Here is a 17,583-nt window from a genome sequence, read left to right on the forward strand (position 1 = left end):
GGGAAGAGAGACGTCCCGGAAGCACCACTCCTGGGTCTGTGCAGCGTCATCCCCTTTGCACGAACGGAGGCTGAGGCGCAGACAGTCCCCGGCCCCCGGAGCATCCCTCAGCAGTCGGCTCTCATCACCAAGTTTAGCATCAGAATGGCGCTAGGCACTGCCCTCCCAGGGAGGTGACTTCTCCGTAATTTTATTTTAAATAAAAGATCGGTTAACTCTGTTTACGTGCTAAACGAACGAGGCTCAAATACATTCCTCTTTTGGGGAGGGAATAGGCAACCCGAGCACTTTGGCCTGTTTCCCCCCAGACTTTGTCTACCCAGGGCCCCCATCCCGATCCCACCGTTGGAGTTTTGAACACTGCGGGGACACTGCGGGTGGAAGAAGCCGGGCTGCCCGCAAAGGACCCTGGGACCACCCGCCCTCTCCCCATTCCTCCGCTCGGCTCTCGCCGCCGGACCCTGGCTCGGGGACGCCCCCTGCGGGCCGCGGTCGGGAGCAGTCCCTCGGAGCGGAGGATTTGGCTGCTTGGACTCTGGAGGGAGGGGCGCCGCGCCAAGGTCCCCGCGGGGACCGGTCCCTCGCACTCCCGGACTTCCGGTCTCTGAGCAGCCGGGGCCAGGTCTCCTTGTTTCGGGGGGGGGGGTGCTTTTAACCCGCCCCCCACCCGGCTTTTTAGGAGAAAACATCTCCAGTTTTAATGTGGCCCAATTATCTCGTTTGTAAGACTTAAAATGTTTCTCTTTAATTCATTTCAATCTAGTAAATATGCTTCAGCAAGTAGCTAATTTCTTAGGGATGGCTTCCCCTCGCTATTTGCATATAAAGCGCGTCGGGGGCGGGCCCCATTTCCCGGTGCGCGGGTCGCAGGCAGCTGGGCCTCCTCCTCAGGGAGAACCCCTGGGTTTGACCCGGGAAGTCGGAGACCGCAGGCCCGCGATGGTGCCCTGGGCCTCATCGGGGGGTGGAGGCAGGGCACCCAGGCTGCGGAAGGGACAGGCTCTGAACACCCCCTCTGCTGGCCCGCCACTGCACCGCTCTGAGGCCCCTCCCGCTCTTATCTCGGGGAGGGGGCGCCCCTTGGCTGTCACATGGGCATCAGGGTCGAGGACGCATTTATCCCCAAGTGCGTTTATTAAATCGTGCCTGGAGATAGATGGACGTGGATACAGGGGAGGAAATCGCAGCGCTCAGTTGAGCAATCTTCTGGCTTTAGATTCCAAATAAAAGTCTCAAATATTCTCGGGTCAGGGGGGCACTGTCTCATTAAAACCACTCTCGTCCTGAAACTGCAATGCAGACATTAAAGTGCAGTATTTTTCAATTAGAGCTGACGAATTCAATCAAAATTCCATAGATTAGGATGAAATGAGGCATGGGTCATTTACAGGGGAATTTAATTGCCGAGCCATTAGACAAATAGTATATTTGCCATTCCCGCGTTATCCATCATTTTCGACATCGATACTGGGGCCGCATCTCCCCGTCCCGCAGCCGCCCGGCGTCGGCTGTAAACACTCCCTTCCCCGTGTCTTCTGATTATATCTGATTTCATTTAGGGCCATGGGGGATTATAAATGTTCACGCAATCAAATTCATTAGGACTTCAAATCGCATTTCTGATTGGGATCGCTCCGCCGCTGTCCTCGGTGCGCCTTTCAAACCCCAGGACGAGGCTTTCAAAAACATCTTTTTGAATTTAAAGCTTCACATCCTTTTGTCTTCCGACATTCCCTCCCGCCTCCCCCCCACCCCCCTGGCAGGGTGGCCTCGCGCTCCTCTGGCCTCCTTCCCCGGGGAGCAGCCCTGAGCCCCATCGCCCTGAGGGCTGGGCAGGATCCCCGACCCGCATCCGAGGCTCGCCGGGAGAGGGGCTTTGCGGGTTGCCGGAGCAGACCTTCCCCCCACCCCTGACCCCCTACACCGCTAGGCCGCGGGGCACTCAGCATCCGGAGGCCTGGGCCGGGCGCGGGGGGCACCGGTCCTGCGTGATCGCGGATCGCGAGTGGGCGCGGGCCCCGCATGCCCCGCCCCCGGCCCGGCGCCGCAGGTCGTAAATGGAGAGTCCGTGGGGCCGCGGACCTGTGAGCAGCTATTGGGCTGGACCCTGGGGCTGACACCCGGGACCCTTTTCGGACTGGGCCCCTTTACTCCGGGGACCCGGGTGGGGGCCGCAGTCAGTGGAACAATTCTCTCTTGTTATTAGCAAACCCAAGAAACAAAGAAGCAGACTCTTCTGGGGAGAGCGGGACAAGAAAGGCTCAAGATATCCCTTCCAGCGCAGTTGAAAAATAATAGCTTAATATTAACTGCTTCTCATAAAAATATACTTTCGCAGAGATACAGTTACAAGAAGAAAACCCTCATTTTGCCCCCGTACTTTGAGCTCATCGCTGTTAGCTGCCTCAGTAATTTAATTGGAATGAAACGTGAGAAATGTGTCATTTTTGAAGAATTTATGCATCACTTCCTAGAAATCTCATTGTGTTAACTAGGAGCCTACTGCGTTCTGTTTAGAACCCATAATCACATTTTTATGTGTCTGTACTATGAATTAATGTGACCTCCTGTTTTTAGCAGATAAAAAAATGTTCTCTCTCCACAACATCTGTATCAAACTCCGGCTTGCACAAAGCACAAGGAACCCCTGTTTCCCCAATGTTTTCCAAACTTACCAACTTTCTTCTGAGCAGGGACAAGATATGTGAATAGAAAAAGTGCCTACCAAATGAATAATTACACAGCAAATTAAAACCCTGCATTAAACATAGTCGACACCAAATACTGCATTCTCAATCATGTTTATTGCTTACAAATTGCATTACAAAGAAATCTACTCTTTTTATTGGAGTGATTAAGCAGAATGTTAGGACTGCAGAAATACCATTCTGGAAGATTAGATGAAGGCTGAAACCCCAGCCAGTTACATTGCAATACTGAATGTATAATTTTGTTAAAGAACACGTTTAACACACAAATGAGGATAGGCTGTCATTATGGCATCATAAAAGAGTCAATTTAAAATTGTATTTATTTATAAACACATTGCCTATAAAACGCGCATATTTAATACAAAGGAAGTAGGCAGTTCCATAATCAATATTTTAATTACGGATTTTTTTTTATTATAGCAGCACAATTCTGTATGATACGTCACGATTCTATAGTTTCCTTGTACTCCCCTCATCTTTATCATGTGAGCTATAATCTTGTTTTCTTTTTTAATCCTGGGGAGAGCAGGTTGATGGGCAGGGTAAGACCGTTTGCTTATGGCGCCACCTGCAGGACTCCATGAAAATAAGTTTCAATACTGGCAATCCTCCCGCTGGGCTCTTAGGAATTTTTACCTCAGGCTTATTTTAGCAATTTAATGAGATGAATTTTTGCTTTAAAATGGAAAGATGCTGGCAATTTCAAGACAAGCCCTGGAGTTTGAAAGGCGTACTGAAATCCCAAAATAAGACGCTGTATTGATCCTAGTTGAAACTCTGAATATCCCAAGTGCACACAGAAAATTTGACTAAGGAACCATTTATTCTTGAAATAATAGAATAAAAGATGCAATATTCCTGGTTTATCACTTGGTCCTTGGGCAGCCCTTAAGAGATGAAGAGCACTTGGCAAGCTAATAACACCTGCAATTGCAGTGATGAAGCTCCCGCTCAGATGCCCGCACCAGGACCAGTCACTGGAGCAGACCAGCTCATTCTCCAAGCCTGTACTTTATGCCATTTCTGTAGAGGGTTAAGTGTTCTTTGCAAAAGTTCAACAGCCTGCCCCCTCAACATGAAAACGTAAGGATTCTTTTGGAGACTGGGGACGTGATGAGTGCACAGCGTTACTAGGATTAGCAAATGCTTCTCAAAGAGACAGTGGTTTTTGAATTTCTTCAAAACATGTTGAATTGATGATTATTATGTAACTTAAAATTAAATGGATTTTTAAAGTACACTACAAAGAGAGGCCCAATGCTGTATTCAGAATTTTAAACATGACGGCTCACACGGTGCTACGTCTGTGCACTGCCTACCTGGGGGCTGCGGGTTGTGTCTGTCTGTCTGGCTGTGCTATGGACACCCCATCCTGCCAGGGTAAGGTCAGGACAGAAGAGGGTGAACCTTCTCAGGACCATTGTTGGCAGGGAACCTCACCTGTGCATTTTTGAACTCTCTGCGCTCTGATGACAAGTTGTACAGTCAAAGATACTCAGTACAGTTGGAGGGAAAACAGTCCTCTGCTGTCTTTTGTTCTTCTCAGTAGAAACAGCATCTGCTCTTTTATTACCTTCTGAAGTTTGGACCATGTGAATGCATCATTAAACACCACATGTAAAATTAAAGAAAGTTTAGGTCTTAGGGAATTGAGTTTATGTAATGTACTCAAAGAGAACAGTAATGATGTTCAATAGGAGCTGCTGAAGAATGGAGAACATTTCTACCCTTTAATAAAAGAAATACCAGGGTATATGTAGTTCACTGGAAAAAACAGTCAGCTAGAATAATTCCAGCTTCAAAGTAGAATGCGGTTTTGGATGTTTTTCTCAACCAACTCACTTCTCTCCCTCCCTCCCCTGCCCCTTCTCCTCTTTCTCTTTCTTATCTACGTGGAACCATGCAAGCCCCCTTCATTTTAGAACTTCCTAACACATGGAGCAGAGCTAGACACAGTCATTAATGCCATAATTTTTCACAGTTATTTTATTTTTTGCTTATCAAAGCAAATTGCTAGTTGTAATTAGATTCTGAAAACCTATGAATTAATTCCATCCCATGTAAAGATGAAGATAATGCCAAACCACCGTACTAACTCCAAGCCATTTTTGTCCTGTACTGCCACGGCCAGAAATCAGGGACAGTATTTAGTGCATCCAGAGCTACCAGAATGCAGGTGATTCAGAACCAACTTCCAGTGCCAGTTTATTTTCTGCTTATTCTGTGCAGCCATGAAGTGATGTCGTGTTCCTGATGAGTTGGGGGCAGGGTAAGGACTCCTGACATCTTTGGGCGTCCAGTTCATTGCTCTGTTTCTGCTGCACATGAATCCATGTTGACCAAGAGCACCAGACTGGAGGTGCGGGACATGTGGCATATGGTATTGGCTGGTGGGAGACTGCTGAGTGGGCGCTCACCAGGGAAGCCACGGGACTGCCTGTAGGGCACAGGATGAGAGTGACAGTGAGGGAAGCTGCAAAGTGCCCAAACCATCACCTGCATTGGGAACGGGCAGCCTTCATTCGATGCAGAGATGAAGGCAGAGAGAAAGTGGCCAAGAAGGGAGCCCTTTCTCTCCACACCTCCCCTGATGCGCCCACGTCTCTCCCGCAGCCTTGTTGACAAGTTGGCCTTCTCGGCTTGGCAGTGAACTCCACTAGCAGCCTGTCTCCTTGATGGTGGGTCCTCATCCCAAGTCCTGGGCTCCGTCCCCAGCAGACTCAGGCAGGATTGATGAAAGGAATGAACAAATGACCGAATGGATGACTGAATGGTTTATCCCCAAAGAACTTTGTGGATTAGCTCTTTCTGGGAGCATCTGAATTTGAAAAGAAAATTCTAAGGGGTGAAAATAACAGAAAAGAATTCTCCCCTGGTGGCAGGATCTCAGTGGCTATGGGGAGTGGTCTGGGGCTGACTGTAAGAATCATGTTGTTGTTTTTAAGCTGTAACGTGGGGGAAAACATGTGTTTGAAAATATAATAACTGATCACTATTCATCAGGTTTTTAGAAATATAAAATCAGTGTGTTTAAAAAGAGTTCTCTTTTGTTTCCAAACTCCAAAACATATTTAAAATGTAAAATGTAGTGCATTGCAGAAATACAACCAAACTTTCCTACGTGGATGTGGGATGGAGAGGGGAGGTTGAAGAACGGCTGGGTCCGCCAAGCAAGTTTGCTCAGATGCTCATTTGCAAACCCCTGCGAGGACAGGCCTTGTCTGGGGCTGCCCGGCTGTATCTCTTACTGTATTTGCCTTTCTCATTTGTTCTCATAAATAACGTTGCTTTGCGCTCCCGTTTTTACAGTCTTTATCTCAACATTAGGCTATTTTCTTCTTCTAATAATAAAAGAATCATAATGATAGGAGGAAGCATTTACTGCGTTCCATCCCCGGGCTGCCTCTGGGCCTGGGGCTTTGCACACTCTGCACCTAGTGGGGCCAGCCAGGGGCAGGAGCGTCACCCAAGCTCATTAGCAATGGTAAAGTTTGCGGAGCCACGGAATCCGGGGCCCCACCCCAGATGCCAGTGTCAGATGTGCCTTTCACAAGATCTCTTCAGAGTGGAGAAGCCTGCTGCTTTCCAAGACTTATTTCACTGAACCTCAGCCAGTGAGAGAGGGTCACGTGCTTTCACTGCCCAGCTGAGCAAACTGTTAGGTGACTGTTCTTCTTGCTCAGTGGGGCAGCCTGGATCTGAAGCCCCACCTCCAGGGTGTCACCCTGGGCTCCTACCTGCGCTCCAAGCTACATCCCTTTCCAGGACAAAGTAATCTTCCCAGAGTCTCACTGGGACTGTATCTGCTCACCTGCTCTGTGGCTCCTTGCAGCCTGTCTGATTCAGTTCAGAATCCTTCATCTGGAAGCCAAGGCCCCCGGGCTGCCTCCCACCTCCTCCAGCCCTGCCTCCTTCCAGTTGCCAAAGCACGGGGACCCTCCCCTCCAGGAGGACGCATCACTGTTCCTCCATGTGCCCTGCCCTTCCCTGCAGCCCTGCCCTTCCCTGCAGCCCTGCCTTTGTTCCACTTTTCCTTTGGATACAGTGGTGGCTCCTGAATGCAGGTGGGGCTGGGAGAGCGCCCTCTGCTGGGCTAGGTGTGTGGGGTCGTGAACCATGTTTACACAGGTCAGGCAAGTTGTCCAGTCTCAGAGGGCAGGATGGGGTGGGCCGGCTGGAGGCTCTGGGGGAGGCTGTCCTGTCTCTCCCTCGGCCTGACCACTGTGTTGCAACCTGACAACCTCGCCCTCAAGGGGTGGCCCTGCCAGGCCCCCCTTCACCCCCGTGCTGGGCTCTGCTCACAGTGCACACAACATCCCCCCTTAGACTGCAGTTGTCTGCTGGGTGTGAACCCCGCTCCAGACTGTGACCGTGGGACTGGGGGCCGCCGGGCCTGAGGCTGGTCCTTGCGCTGGCTCAGACTGGAAACAGCGGAGCCATTCGGATGATGGCCATTAAGAGTCCTTGTTTTAAAAGCAGCATTCAACCGAAAATTTGAGATCTAGAAAGGCCAACAGAGTAGGAGACAGTCACCAATGAAGAGAGAGTTTATTACCCACCATCCCCAGCAAAGGGGCACGCCACCTGGGGCAGCACCAGGGCTAGTCCAGGGGAGGGGGAGCGGCTGGGGGCAGGAGCCTCAGCTGTGGCTTCCATGGAAGGAATGGGCGAGGCAGCGCCTGCGGGCTTAGGCCTGGCCCAGCCGGCTCCGGGCGTCTGGCACTGGCCCCTGGGGATGTGGCTGGAGCTCCAGGGAGGTGCTGGGGTGTGAGCTCGGGACTGGTTCAGGAGTATTTGGGGGCAAGTTGATTCCTGTCTCTAGGAATTGGTTCATCTTGGGAGGGGCCATCCCTCCAGGGTCTGAAAGGCCTCAGATGTCAAAACACCCAAACACAGAAAAGAAAGGTCATGGTCAGCACAGCCCGAGGCTGTCAGAACCACCTCCTCTGTGAACGCTTGGGCTCAGCTGTCACCCTGTGTGCGTTCCTAGCGTCTGGCTCCCTGGGCTGTTCCTCACGGCTGGACCGCGTGGCTGGGGAGGACGTGGAACAGAAGACGCACGTGGGATCAGCACGTCCGGCTCACCGCCCCTCCAAGGTCCTCCGAGGGCGCTCCGGCTGCAGTGGGCTGGGGAGCGGCAGTGGGCTCCGGGGAAGGGGCTCCCATTACGGGAGCGGGCGTCCTCTCTCCGTATGTATGTCTGTCATGTTTTGGGGACAGAGTCTTCCTGGGGGGCTGGGCTCTAGGCGGGGTGGGATGGTTCCCATGAGGCAGAGGGTCTGAAGCAGGGTGCATGAATGCTGCGAATCCGCTGTGGGCCGGAGACAGGCCTCAGAAAAACAGGTGTACCTTCTAGTTCAACTTCTGTTGAAAGCACCTCCTGATACGAGTCCCATGGTCTTCAGTTTCAGTCCCCACAAGCAGCCCTGAGAGGCGGAGAGGGCGTTCATCACCCACCCGGTTCCCAGGGGAGCCTGAGGCTGGGCGAGGAGCCTGACGCTGGGCGAGGAGCCTGTGCCCTGGGCTGCAGGCTGGGGTGGGCGGTCCCATCTGGGCCCCTCCCCACCCGCCACCCAGCCTCCACGGACGAGCACAAGCATCTTGGTCCAAGTGCCCTGAGTTTCAGTACAAAACACCCTCTGGCTCCAGAAGGAGGTAATTTTGCAGAGACTTGGGCAAGGACAGCAGGGGCAGGAGGTCAAAGCACTTTCGGCCGAACGTTTTCCGGACGGCACAGCGGCAGAGATGCTGCAGGCAGCGCGGGGCGTGGGCCAAGGCGAAGAGGGACCGGTAGAAGGGCTGGTGCCTCTGAAAGGAAGGCAGGCGAGCATCAGTCTGGGTACCTGGAGCCCTCAAGCCTTTTTCCCCAGACAGAAGACCACACAGGTGATCCTTTCCTGGCTACCGCTACAGGATAACCCATGAAAGGCATCTTCCCAACCTCCCCAAGAAGGTCTGTGTCCTTTGTTTTGGGTGATTTCAGACAACACGGGCCACCTCCTGAAATTCCGCTCTGTCCGGCCCCTCTGCAGAGCACAGCAGGTGTGTTCAGTGATCCGCCCGGGGCTCAAGTCACTGAGAGCACGAAGGGACATTTTCTAGAGGCTTCTAGACAAAGATGTTCTCTCTCTTAATCGACAGTCACCTGTGGACCTTGCTGTGTGCGGATGCCGTGCCCACAGCTGCCTCGGGCATGTCTTTAGCCGTCAGAAGATGAAGCTGACACACAGGAGCCAGACCCTCTGCGGTCCATCTGCCTCTGGACACTGGCTACTGAAGCCCTGATACTCTTAAGCCAGCGTGGTCCTTGCAGCCCGCAGGACCCCAACCAGCACAAAGGCTGTGTGATTCCTGAGCCTCCAGAAGAAAACCACAAACACTCAAGTGCTCCTAGGTTCCCTTTCTCTTTCCTTCTCCAGATGTTTTATACTCACCTGGGTATTAGTGCAAAACTGCACACACAGGCGAACAGACACAGGCCGCACTCCTGTGCTAACGGGGGAAGGGAGGGCAGCTTCCTCACCTGCAACACATCTTCAGGAATCAGCTCCTTCCAGGACTCCGACACGCGGAGCTGAGCGTAGGAGTTGAAAAGGACTTCGATGACCGCGGGGGCTGCCGCGCAGGTCTTCAGCACCTGGTCGGGAACGGTGGGAGACACAGTTCGGGTGGACTGGGTTTGGCGTCCAAGTGGGAAAGGGTAGGGAGATAGGAAGGGGTGCTTGGATCCCACTTCTATGGCTCCCTGGCTTTGTGTCCTCACTGTCCTCATTCACGCAGGGAATGACAGTGATCCTAGCTACAGTGCAATAGGGCCTTCGAAGGGCCACAGGGGTCAGGGCAGGGATGCACAGGGCAGTGCTCCGCAAGGGGCTGTCTCACCATCGTGAGAAGCGGGAGCCAAGTGCTGTGCATTCAGAACCCAGGAGGGGGATGCTGATGGCTGGGCAGGTGCTCTTGGCCCTGGAGAGCTGCTCAGAGGGGAATGAGCTCTGCTGGGAGGAAGTCTGGACCAAGGGCGGTGTCCCCAATGTCTTACTTCAATTTTCTAACATCAGGACATTGGGGGAGAAGAACTGCTTTGCTGCTGGATTTCTTCTCGGCTTGGCCTTTTCATTTACTTTCACAGTCCTCACTGACAAAGGACGTCTGTTTCCTAATTTGCAAATTCTACAATTCAAGTCCATCAGCTTCATCATAAAGATGGAAACAGTATTTGCTTTTTAAAAATAAACTTTTTTTTTGTTATAGAGAAATGTGAACGCACACAGAAGTAGACTGAATAGTATGAGGAACCCTCGTGTACTCAGCATCAACTCATGGCCAGTCCTGCCCATCTACTGCCCCAGCCCCCTCCCTAATTTATTTATTTTATTTAAAAAATTTTTTTTGAGGGGGAGGCAATTTACTTGATTGGTTTATTTTTAGTGGAGGTACCTGGGATTGGAACCAGGACCTTGGCATGCTAAGTACATGCTCTACCACTTGAGCTATACCCTCCCCTCCCAATATTATTTTAAGGCAAATTCAATGTATCCAATCATTTCACCTGTAAATATCTGTGTCTCTAAAAGGAAGTTTAGAAGCATAAACTGTATCATAGTAACAGCTGAGAAATTAACAACAGTTTCTTAGCATCACCTAACACACAGTCAATGTTTAAATTCACAAATTTCTCTTAAATGCTGTTACATTAGAACAACCATTTATTTGTTTGAATAGGAACATCAAATGAGGCCAACATCTTTGCATTGGTTGATATGACGCATTTTCAGATCCCTTTTTTTGTTTCATGTGATTTTTTTTGTTGAAGAAACTGGTTATTTGTCCTGTAGAGCTTCTCAGTGTTGGGGTTTTTTGCTACTGTATTCCCGAGGAGTTTCTGAACATGCTGCTCTTTCCCTGCCTTCTGTAAATTAGTAGTTGGATTTAGAAGCTTGATCAAATTCAGATTTGATTTTGGGGAGGAGTGGGGCAACTTTGCAGTTCTCTTTGAGGTTTAAGATTTGCTGAGTGTTGTAAAATTGTTCTTCCTCTTTCCTGGTTGAGAAAACTGAGGTTAAGGAAATTTTCTAAGGTCAGGCACCAAATATCTACAGTGGACAAGGGTCAGGGCCAATTGCTAAGCCGGGTCTGCCTCACGCTGACTGGAGCTCCGTGAACACGCTCCATGTGGTTGCTCCCTTTACAACTTGCCTAGCTTCTTCCAGATCTAACACCCCTTTAAGATACAGAAGAGCAAAATTAAAAAAAAAAATCATGTTTCTTTGTTCAGAGATAACCACGATCAACATTTTGTACATACTGATGTTTTACGCATTTAGACACAAAAATCATATGTGTAACAAAAATGGGCTAATGCTTCGCATATTATTGAAAGTTGATTTTTTATCATTCAGAATAGACTGTGAACAATTCAAAAACTATAAATGAGCATTTTAACATCATTTTTAGTGGCCATATAATATTGCATGAATATATTCAATGTATAAGTGGCCTTAATATGTTTTGGTACTATAAACAGTGAATGCCTCTGAACACAATTCTATCTCTTTTTGCCTCCAACCATCCTTATTTCAATTGCTTATATTGAATTGCTGAAGTAGAACTGCAGGGTCAAAGAGTGTGTACATTTTAAAGCTTTTAAAACATACTGTCAAACTGTAAGTGTGTAAGTTGTTACACTTTTTAAAGAACTGAGTATGGAAGGGCCTCTTTCTTCCTACACAGACCATCTTGTTAATTACTTAACTTTGATAGGTACAATATGGAATATTTACTTATGGCTGACCATTTGTCTTTCTTCTTTTGTGAATTGCTAAACTATGCCTTTTGCTCATTTTTTCTATAGTGTGTTCAGTTTTTTACATTGATGTATAAGCAAACTTTACTTATTAAGCTTATTTTTCAGGTAGACAATCATTTTTACAAATAATGGTATTTTCTTCTCAGTATTACTATTTCTTATTTATTTTTCTTGTCCTATTACTTTGGCTAGAGCTTTAAAATTCAATGTTAAATAACAATATTGATAGCAAGGATCATCATCTTAGTCCTAATTTTAATAGGATTGTCTCAATTATTTCTCCATAATCTTGGATATTGGTTTCACATAAATACTCTGTTTTAGGTTAAGGAAATATCTTTCTATTCTGAGGTTACTACAAATTTTAGGATTTAATTTTTTTGCCTTTTTCTGCCTAATTGATACAAAAAGATTTTCCAATACTGATCCATTTTGCCTTCATGAAAGAGACTCTGGCTATTCTTCTAAATAAGATGACAGATTCAATTTGCTAAGATTTTTGTGTCTCTTTTAATAACTAAATATGGTTTATAATTTTAGTGTTTTGAGCTGTTATTTTTTGGTTTTAATATCACTTTATGTTAACTTAGTAACCTATCTTTTTAATACTCTGGAAGATTTTAATAAGTAGATAATTACTGGAAATAAGAAGGCATGATAGATCTTGCATTTGAATCTTTTAAGCCTAGGCTTTAGTTCCAGGTGATAATATTTTCAATTTCTTTCATGGTTACTGGTATATTTTGTTTTGATTTCTTCTTGGCTCAATTTTGTTGACCTATATTTCTTGGAAAACATAACGAAATTTAGCATTGCCTATGTATCAGTCAGGGTTCTATCAGGAAACAGATGGCAAACTTGAGATAGGATTATTCCAGGAAGGTTTATTGATATAGAGTCTAGTTAGCCAGCTGTGAGTGCAGGGGAACCATGAGGAAGAGTGCATTGATGTGGAGCTGGTGCAGGGCTATTTCCACCCCTGGGCCTGAAAGGTGAGAGAGTGGGCTGGATTGTTTTATCAGGAGCAGTGATCCTTGGCTGGGGACACACAACCAGCCTGAAGCTGAGAGGGTGCCAGGTGAATACATCCTCTGACCTCATTCTCTCTTCCTCTCCAGCTTCTGGGCACTGCACTCTTGAAAGGAGCAGTGGGAGCAGAGGGCCAGGAGCCTTGTGGGTGCGTCCCTGCAGGTGGAGAACAAACCTGCATGGGAGATATCTCCACTGTATCTACGAATAAGCACCCTTTCTCATTTGACAATCACTGTGATTGTATTTGCAATGCTTCTTCATGTTTAGTCTTGCTGGAATTTTGTCTATTTTAATTTTTTTCTCAAGAAATAAACTCCTGGGTTTCATTGATCAGTTCTCTTTAAAAATATTCCAACCTATTAATTTTGCATTTATTGCTATTAATCCCTTTCTCTGTTTCTCTTTCCAGCTCCTTGGATTGACTGCTCAAGTTAACTTGGCAAAATGTTTTTCCTTGAACCACAATAAAAGCAACTTTTAAAGTGCTGTAGGTCTTCCATTAAACAAAAGTGTGGTCAAAGCCGTAGTTCTGAGGCAAATGTTGTCATTTTCTTTCTTAAATAGTCAACAATTTAACAATATTCATTTGGAAGCATGCTATGAAATCTTCAAAAAGTTAAATTATTTTTAGAAATTAACTCTTGCTATTAATTTTGTGGTGTACTGTGCTGTAGCTTTAGGTAATGTCTGATTTGGGAGCACTAGAAGCTGTATTCTGTTTGCATGGTTCAAAGTCCAACATGGATCTGTCAACTTTATGATTTGAAGCTTCTAAATTTTTCCCACTTAATCTGTGGGAAAGACTTAGATATGAATCAAAAATCATCTGGAATTATTCTTTTTCAGTTAGTTTCTTCATTTAACATAATTTTTTTGGGCATGTAAATTTCTTAATGGTTCTCTCTTCACTATGGACTGTATCCTTTGTCAATGTCACATGAGTCTTTTCTTCCACTCATTTTGTGTATTTCCCTGGAATTTTTCTATGTTGCACATTAATATCAATACATCATTTTATTTTTAGTTTGTTTTTACTAGAATTACCTCTGCCCACTCTTTAATTTTAACCTTTTGTTTCACATTGGTTTAAAGTGAAAGTCTCTGTATTGGTAATAGGGTAATTTAAGACATTCATATTTATTGTTATAAATAATTCATCATGTCTTACTTCTATCTCAGTTTATTCTTTATGACTTTTTATACCTTTTGTTTCCTTGTTGTCTGATTTCTGTTATACAGGTTTATATTTTCTTTGTATTTACCTTTTATATTTTGGAAGTCTGTATCTCATTTACAATTTTACTACTGGTTACCTTCAAAATAAAAAAAAATTAACCTATATTTCTCTAAACATCAAAACAGTATCTTTTGTGTTCTTTGTGTTCTAGATATACCATTATCCTTTCTCTCACATCTCTCTCAATTTTTCTCCTTCCTTAATAATATCTGAAGTTGGGTTCCAGACTATAATTGGTACAAGATCATATTTTATGTTATATATCTCCTTCGGGAATAATCTTTGGTAGTTGTGTTTAGTTTTATACCCTGCCTTGCACTTACTTGTCTCTATTTTAACTGGATCATTTAAGCCATTCATTCCACAGATATTTGTCAAGTTCCTACTGGAAGCCAGGGCTTGTGTTATCTCCGTGTGATACAAAGGCAAGCCCTGGCTTCACAGAATTTTACAGTCCCAAACAATATCATCTCAAATAATAATGATAATGTTAATAATAATATAGGTGCCACAGTACTCTGGTGGGGGAATCACAAGATGCTTGAAATGGCACCTAATTCAAACCTAGATTTGCGGTGGTGAGTTGGTCAGGGAAAGACTTCTAGAGGAAAAGACATTCAAACTAAGAACTAGTCATGGAGTAGGAGTTACAAAAGGTATGGAGGGTTCTGAGGACTAGCGTGTTCTAGGTGGAGAAAACATTTACCAAAACTGGGAGGCGAGAAGGAACAAATAATATTGGCCGTGGCATGTAGTTTGACACGGGGACTAGTGAGAGGAGAGCCTGGAGAGGAAGGTAGGGTCAGATGAAGAACAGCATTGTCTGCCAAGATAAGGAGGCTAGATTTACGTTGAGGGCACCAGGAAGCCCTTGGAGGATTGTGCATGGGGGAGTGACAGGATCAGATTTTAATTTTAGAAATAACACCACGGCTACCATGTTGAGATGAGTTTCATGGGGCCACGTTGGAGGCAGAGAGCCCAGATATGAGGATATTTTTGCAATCCCAGGGGGAGATGGTAGTAGCCAAAACTCAGCTGGTGGCAGTCAGAGTGGAAAGGGAAAAAAGATTTTGAGAGATATTTAAGAGGTCAAGTTGAGACAGACTGAGTTTCCCAATCCTGAGACAGTCTTTCACACGACCTCTTTGCCAGCTGAGTACTCCCATCCCATTCGGCCTCCACCACTCCACCCAATCTGCGCTTGCCGAGAGCTCCTGGGAGTGGGCTGCGTCTGGTGGTCCAGGCTCTGCCCCGCCTTGTGCTGCATCAGCACATCTGACCCAGCTAATCGCGTCCTCCGCTTTGATACCTTCCTCACTTGACTCCCACCCTTCTATCCCTTCACCTCCCTCACTGTTCCCCTACTCACTTTTCTCCTTTTCTCTGCTGCTTTCTCACCTCCATCTTCTCCATGTTGTGACGGCCTTGGATTCAGTCCTCATTCCTTCTCTCTGTTTACTCTCAATCCCTGGTGACCTTACTCAGTTTCCTGGCTTTCAATACCATCCACATGCCACTGACCTTGAAAAGCATGTCTCCAGGTCAGTCAAACCTCTGTCTCAAACTCCAGACTTGAATGTCCAACTGCTAACTTGATGCCTCCGCTCGGCTGGCCCTATCTCACACTTAACATATTGAAGACAGAGCTCCCCAGTCTCCTCTCACCCCGGGCTTACCACCCATCACCTTCCTTGATGGCTCTCTCAGGCAAAAAGCTTTGGATCATCTTTGACTCCTCTTTCTCCCACATCCAATCTGTCAAGAAATCCTGCTAGCTCTAGCTTCAAAACATATCCAGTGTCAGACCACCTCCGTCGTCCACGTCACCTTTGCCCTCATGTGGATTGTGGCAACAACCTCCTAACCCCTCCCTGCACTTCTAATCTCCTCTTCCTAAAGTATTTTCTCGATGTGGAGACCACAAGTGTCCCGATAACATGTTAGTCAGGTCACACCACTCCTCTGATCAAACCACTCCAATGGCCAAAGTCACTACAACGTCCCACGAGACCCCACACAATCTGCGTCCCTCCCCTACCTCTCCGATCTCATCTCCCACCACCATCCCACTGGCTCTCTCCACCTTCAGCCACACTGGTTCCCTTGTTCCCCACCCGGGCCAAGCCTACTCCATCCTCGGGGCCACAGACCAGTGGCTCGTCCGCTGGGCTGCTCTTTGCCTAGATATCAGCTTAGCTGATTCCCTCTCCTCTCCAGTCCACCTACCCTAAGCACCTTCTTTAAAACTCAGTGCCCCTCGCCCGGCTTCTTCTCCCCAAGTCCTTATAGCTTGACTGGCCTACTTCTTATGCTCACTGTTTAAGGTCTGTCTTCCCTGTTAGAATGTAAGCTCCTTGGGGGTAGGAATACTCTCTTTTCCCTGATCTATTTCCTCATTAGGTATTATGAGCACCTAGTATGTTCCTGGCAAATGGCTGGTGCTCAGCAAATATTTGTTGAATAAATAATCAAATAAATAGAATTATTTTTTTTCTTTTCAAAAAACATTAGGAAGGCATGTCTTATGATCCCTTGACATCTAAAAGTGTCTTTTGCCATCAAAAATGATAGCTATCTTGGCTGAGTCTAGAATGGTAGAATGCAAACTTTTCCTTTAAAAATCTGTCAATGATATTTCATTGTTTTATGATAATACTGCAACAGAGAGATATGAGTCCAGCCTGATTTTTATTCCTTTATGAATATAACCTGTTTTCTGCTTGGATACTTTGCAAGCTTTTTCTGTGACTTTTAAGAATATTTTTGCTACAACATATATAGATACATGTCTCCCATCACTGATTTGTGGAGAACATCTATTCAACTTCCGTAAGTTAAGATTTTTTAGTGCAGCTGAGTTTTCTTCTACTATGTCTTTGATTATTATTTCTGATCCATCTGTTGTACATTCTTCGGTAACATCAATTATCTGTGGGTTGGCTCTCTGCTCTCTGTCCTTCATGGCCATTGTGTTCTCTTTTAGTTTCCTGGCTTTGTTTTTTCCTTTTGCACTTAAGATCTTTTAACATTAGTCCTTTGTAGTGAACATTGTGGTTGACTTCCCAACACTTCAAATGATTAGATTAATCCAATCTTAATCATTCTATTCCTCTTGCCATTTAACGGTTTGAGGAAGGGCAGGTTTAAGCAAACTTTAAACTGAAGCCAATAAAACACAAGGAAGGGCTTCCTCAGGGCCTCTAGAGAAAAGCAGCTGGGTCTGAACAGGAAGCTGGTTGGTCCAGTTGTTGCTGGAAGCCACCTTGGGACCAAGAGAGGAACCATTTTGAGGTCAGTGCTGACTTACTGAGGTTGGAAGGCATCTGGTTCTTTGATGACATCATTGAGACTCAGATGTAACCAATCCTGAAGCCTGCTTCTCCTCTGTGTGTCTTGTTATGTGAGATACAAGGGAGGTTGGAACCAAGTCAGACAGGGGCTGCCTGATGGGGGCTGTGATTATAAGAAGGAGCTATCTGGGAGTACTGGAGCCATGGAGATGCAGGTGCTGCTGTAGAAGCTACTCAAGGAAGAGAAAGAGGAGGAGAGATACTGTGGCTTTTTTCCTTCTTCACATTCAATTTCCAGTGGTGTCCCCTTGGCTGAACCCAGAAGCCAGATGATACGGGACTCAGCATTAGCCTGGAGGGACTGGCTGCAGTGCCTGTGTCCTCTCAAGATGCAGAGCAGGACACAGGGACAGCAGGGACTGGATGTGAGGGCACACAGGCAAAGAGCACAGCACCTTCATTTACATCATTGATTTGATTCTTTTTTAATGAATCAGTTTGAGT

General features: G+C 46.6%; 1 protein-coding gene across 2 annotated transcripts in view; it reads right to left on the minus strand.

The window, feature by feature from the left end:
* Window positions 1-7,242: 7,242 nt before the first annotated feature.
* Window positions 7,243-17,583, minus strand: part of ASB18 (ankyrin repeat and SOCS box containing 18) — a 56,366-nt gene continuing 46,025 nt past the window's right edge. For both annotated transcript variants that reach the window (XM_074364538.1, XM_074364539.1), the window contains 2 exons: window positions 9,235-9,348; window positions 7,243-8,519 (listed from right to left, as the gene is read on the minus strand). In XM_074364538.1, coding sequence (XP_074220639.1) covers window positions 8,334-8,519; window positions 9,235-9,348 — 300 coding nt within the window. In that variant the 3' untranslated portion in view covers window positions 7,243-8,333. The remainder of the gene's footprint in view (window positions 8,520-9,234; window positions 9,349-17,583) is intronic.

Source organism: Camelus bactrianus, chromosome 5 (assembly GCF_048773025.1).
Source record: "Camelus bactrianus isolate YW-2024 breed Bactrian camel chromosome 5, ASM4877302v1, whole genome shotgun sequence".
Lineage (NCBI taxonomy): Eukaryota > Metazoa > Chordata > Mammalia > Artiodactyla > Camelidae > Camelus > Camelus bactrianus.